Source organism: Limulus polyphemus, unplaced genomic scaffold (assembly GCF_000517525.1).
Source record: "Limulus polyphemus unplaced genomic scaffold, Limulus_polyphemus-2.1.2 Scaffold5032, whole genome shotgun sequence".
In the NCBI taxonomy this organism is placed as follows: Eukaryota; Metazoa; Arthropoda; class Merostomata; order Xiphosura; family Limulidae; genus Limulus; species Limulus polyphemus.
The window spans coordinates 51,955-57,519 of NW_013670642.1; the positions used below are offsets into that span (position 1 = coordinate 51,955).

General features: G+C 33.0%; 1 protein-coding gene across 1 annotated transcript in view; it reads right to left on the reverse strand.

Moving 5' to 3' along the window:
- Window positions 1–370: 370 nt before the first annotated feature.
- LOC106472033 (dihydroxyacetone phosphate acyltransferase-like) overlaps window positions 371–5,565 on the reverse strand; it is a 22,589-nt gene continuing 17,394 nt past the window's right edge. Inside the window, exons 3-4 of the mRNA XM_013932662.2 lie at window positions 2,958–3,109; window positions 371–511 (exon numbers count right to left, since the gene is read on the reverse strand). Coding sequence (XP_013788116.2) covers window positions 371–511; window positions 2,958–3,109 — 293 coding nt within the window. The remainder of the gene's footprint in view (window positions 512–2,957; window positions 3,110–5,565) is intronic.

Here is a 5,565-nt window from a genome sequence, read left to right on the forward strand (position 1 = left end):
ATATATATATATATATATATATATATATAAATGTTAATTAATTTTTTTTGACATTTTAGTATAAGAAATAAACGACCTCAAAACACAAAATTTGTTATTTTTATTTAACTGGACACTCGACGTTTCGTCTTACAGTCTCTTCAGAAGCGTTCCACTAAAACACAGAGTAGCTGACGGTTCAAAGCTTCAAATGTTTTAAACAATAAACAATTTAAAGCTTTATGCTGTCAGAGTTACTGTTTGTGTTTTAAGGTCGTTCATTTCTAGTATTGTAACACATTCAAGTGTTGTTTGGATTAATCAGCTCATAAGTTGACTTGTAGTTTAAACAAGTTTTGTAAAATCGTATGTCAATATAACAGTTTGTTAATTATGCTAACCTTGGTTCAAGACTGTGTAGACTCCTGTCAACAGCATTCCCACAGAATTCTTGGACTGACATTGGATCTATTATATTGAAATATACAGAGCCGAAGTTGTCATTGAGCAAGCTACGAGCTTTCATCAGGCCCTGTAATGAGAAACGTTGAATCAACATGTAAACATTTAGTCGTAAAAAAAAATCATGAATCAACATGTAAACATTTAGTCGTAAAAAAAATAAGGAATCAACATGTAAACATTTAGTCGTAAAAAAATAAGGAATCAACATGTAAACATTTAGTCGTAAAAAAATCATGAATCAACATGTAAACATTTAGTCGTAAAAATAATGAATCAACATTTAAGCATTTAGTCGTAAAAATAATGTATCAACATGTAAACATTTAATCGTAAAAATAATGAATCAACATGTAAGCATTTAGTCGTAAAAAATAATGAATCAACATGTAAGAATTTAGTCGTAAAAATAATGAATCAACATGTAAGAATTTAGTCGTAAAAATAATGAATCAACATGTAAGAACTTATTCGTAAAAATAATGAATCAACATGTAAGAATTTAGTCGTAAAAATAATGAATCAACATGTAAGAATTTAGTCGTAAAAAATAATGAATCAACATGTAAGAATTTATTCGTAAAAAATAATGAATCAACATGTAAGAATTTAGTCGTAAAAATAATGAATCAACATGTAAACATTTAGTCGTAAAAAAATAATAAATCAACATGTAAATATTTTGGTCGTAAAAATAATAATAGTAGTAAAAATTAATAAAATCATTCAGATTTGAACATCGGGTCTTGGTTTCCATAGAAATTACCATCCGGATTGGAATTATTCTAATAATGGACTTCACATACCAAATTAGTCTAACAATTAGGACGCGAGATCTTATTTAACGCTTTGGTACGTTTTAAGTCTAACAAATCACTAGAAAACCTATTATTGAAAAACAAGAAACTTACAATCTTTGCAGTAGAGTATTCACTGAGTATCATGTTTCAGAATATCAAATAACGGAGAAAAAACGTTCTATAATAAATAGAGTAAACACTATGAAAATGTTTAATATTATTATTAGTCTGATGAAAAACATTCTATAATATAGAGAGTAAACAATATGACAATGTTTAATATTATTATTAGTCTGATGAAAAACATTCTTTAATATAGAGAGTAAACAATATGACAATGTTTAATATTATTATTAATCTGATGAAAAACATTCTATAATAATGAGTGTAAACAATATGACAATGTTTAATATTATTATTAATCTGATGAAAAAACATTCTATAATAATGAGTGTCAACACTATGACAATGTTTAATATTATTATTAGTCTGATGAAAAAACATTCTATAATAATGAGTGTCAACAATATCAAAATGCTTAATATTATTATTAGTCTGATGAAAAACATTCTATAATAATGAGTGTAAACAATATGACAATGTGTAATATTATTATTAGTCTGATGAAAAAACATTCTATAATATAGAGAGTAAACAATATGACACTGTTTAATATTATTATCATTAGTCTAAGTGCACTTACTTACTGTTACGTATCTGCTTGTTTCTTAATTTCAGGTATAAATTCTTTCCGAGAAACTTCAGCGATACAAGTACTTTCTTCATTAAAACTAGTTTATTCTTTCTCGACACAACTTTGCAATACACAGAATTTCCCTAGTCACTTCAACTTAACTACTTTTATAAACGCACGCTATAATTCACAGCGATTCACACACTTTACTTACGGTGCCTACTGTTCGCTTGACTCAATCAATTATTTCTCTTCAATCTATCTCCGGCTTATATACTAAAAAAAGATGGCGTCTAGCAAATACTGGGATATTCGTGAGATTGCCGATAAGTCACGATCCTTCTAGAAACTCCAGCGCGCATGCTCCCAGCGTCGCGTAACTTCCATTGTCGTAACAATACATTCACGCAAAGAGCAAACAAAGTTGTCAAATCGAGTGTGATTTGATAGTCACGTAAAATTAAATCTAGTGTTGCAAAAGTGTCGAACGCGGCGTTATACTTATATATTCATGACATCTTCCTTTCGCTATTGTGTTTGTTCAATCTCACATCAAACATTGGATCATGAACTGAACTGCTAATGACTCACGGCTTACTTAGGCCTACACGTGTTATTGATTTCTAAAACGACCCCCTTCCCTTAAAACAATCTTAGCGTCACCCATGTATGATAAACTTGATAAAAATTGCACCACCAGCAACGCAAAAAACAAAAAATATATAGTACTTATAAATCACATACATACATACAACCTTACTATTTTTTGGACTTTTCCTTGTAAGAAGAAATGTCCCTTTTTTCCCCCACTTTGCATTTTTACAGCTGAAATTTTATTTTGTTAATGGAGTCTTTTGTAAAACAAAGAGTCGAATTCCCAGCGTAACCTTTTTCTGTTCTATATTTGTAATTCTGGATAATAATTAAACTATTCCACCTTTATATTAAAATTGAAATACATATTTCCTCGTTTCAATCTACGTAACCAGAAAGCAAGACACCTGGTGTCAGAAATCACTTACTGAAGTTGATTCTTTAGGTTTCGGGATTCCCAGGAGTTCATAAGCATACAAGGTTTCCTCGAGGGTTCGATCATAGGAGATAGCAATAGGCACAATAGTAACATCCGGGACCTGGCCAGTGAAGTATAGTTCCAGCGACGTTTGTAACAGACCTGATAAAACATACACTACTGTCTTTACAACTTTTATGAAGAATAAGTACCTTCACCGAATGTTATAAAACACTGAATTTTTTTTCTGGAAATTTCAAAGAAAATATTCTAAACAAAATCTTCACTTGCAGCAAAACTGATCTTCTCCATCGATTGCTTCCTTCTATGATTGTTTTGTTTGCAGTTTAAGCACAAAGCTACACAACGGGCTATCTGTGCTCTGCCCACCACGGGAGGGCTTCCTTGTATGATTCCATTATATTTGAACATATTCATCTGCTCCCCAGTGGCACAGCGGTATGTCTGCGGACTTACAACGCTAGAATCCGGGTTTCGATACCCGTGGTGGGCAGAGCACAGATAGCCCATTGTGTAGCTTTGTGATTAGTTACAAACAAACATATTCATCGTATGATTATCACGAAATACACAGCATTTTGTTAGACTAGTTGTTGTTTTTTTGTCAGATACATTTTTTTATATAAGTTAATATTTGTTAATTGTAATTATATTTTTAACCTTAACAGCATTTATGAAGGTTTATTTGTTTGAAATTAAGCACAAACCTCGTTCTTGCGACGACCTTGACACACCATATAAGGAAAACCACGTCCTGGTGTACCTGGCTACCTTAAAGATCCTGAGGATAAGGCATAGCCGTCTTTAATTTTGAACTGCTAACGAGAAGACCAACCAGCCAGCAGCACTCGTCACGTGAGAACACGATTGAATGTCGCGTTTATAAAGAGCATTGAATTTTGCGCAAAGGGCTATCGGCGCTAGCCGTCCCTAATTTAGCAGTGTGAGACTAGAGGGAAGGCAGCTAGTCATCGTTATCTACCCCCAAATCTTGGGCTACTCTTTTACCAACGAATAGTAGGATGGACCGTCACATTATAACAACCCTACGGCTGAAAGGGCGAGCATATTTGGTGGGACGGGGATTCGAACCCACGGCCCTCAGATTGCGAGTGGAGCGCCCTGAACACCTGGCCATGCTAGGGTCCTATTATTTATGGAAAAATGACATCCATATTTCAATTAACCCCATTAATTTCTGCTGTATAATTTACATAGAAATGCAATTATTTTAACAAAAGTGTTTTTTTTTGTCAGTTTTTTTACTGTGACTTGTGACAGGAAAACCTGTACAGTGACTGTTGTATGTTTTAGCGTTCTATCCACTACGGGGAACAGAACCCCAAATTTTAGCATTGACCCACTGGAGGACAGACAACCTCGATTTATGAACTAGGTACAGTACGTTTATTCTCTTGCGGAAATCGGACATTATTCGTTATCATGGTTATAGCAGACGATAAGATCACCTAAGCCTATTTACTAATAAGTTTATTATTATCCTTGCATAATAATCACTAATTACTTTATATGCTACGTTACGGGTTCATGATAATAATAACTAATTACTTTATATGCTACGATACGGGTTCATGATAATAATCACTAATTACTTTATATGCTACGATACGGGTTCATGATAATAATCACTAATTACTTTATATGCTACGATACGGGTTCATGATAATAATCACTAATTAGTTTATATGCTACGTTACGGGTTCATGATAATAATCACTAATTACTTTATATGCTACGTTACTGGTTCATGATAATAATCACTAATTACTTTATATGCTACGTTACTGGTTCATGATAGGTCACCTATGGCTAATGGTGGTATATTTAAATAATTAGTCATTTATTTCCTTATGACAGATATGTACGAAATTATAACCAAACTGCAGAAAACTTAACGTGAAAGAGTTCAGTCACTGGATAACCTAAATATTAAGTTGCTAAAACTTGCACATTCTAAACGCGCATGGACTTCTATTTGCTGTACGTGAGTGAAAATAAATAAGTGTATAGTAACACGTTAACCACGTTATACCTGATGTATAACCTCGACTCCATATACGTTTCAGCTGCTAACCTGCTGCCATCTACAAGAAATCCTTATAAAAGTAAAATAAAAACTAACTGATTGTTAATTAGAGGTAAATTACTGTATAGTTTATTTCTTTCTATTACCTAGTCAATATAATTAACAAAATATGAGCAAATTGTGTAAGGTTAGTTTTCTACCTTCAATTTAGTCTTAATCCCCACCCTCGTTTAATGTAATCCACTATAGAATCAAAAAGTTGTGAGAGATCTGTGTCCTATCCCTAGTTTAATCCAAATCCCCACCAGGTGCTCACCCTCGTTTAATGTAATCCACTATAGAATCAAAAAGTTGTGAGAGATCTGTGTCCTATCCCTAGTTTAATCCAAATCCCCACCAGGAGCTCACCCCGGTTTAATGTAATCCACTACAGAATCAAAAAGTTGTGAGAGATCTGTGTCCTATCCCTAGTTTAATCCAAATCCCCACCAGGAGCTCACCCCGGTTTAATGTAATCCACTACAGAATCAAAAAGTTGTGAGAGATCTGT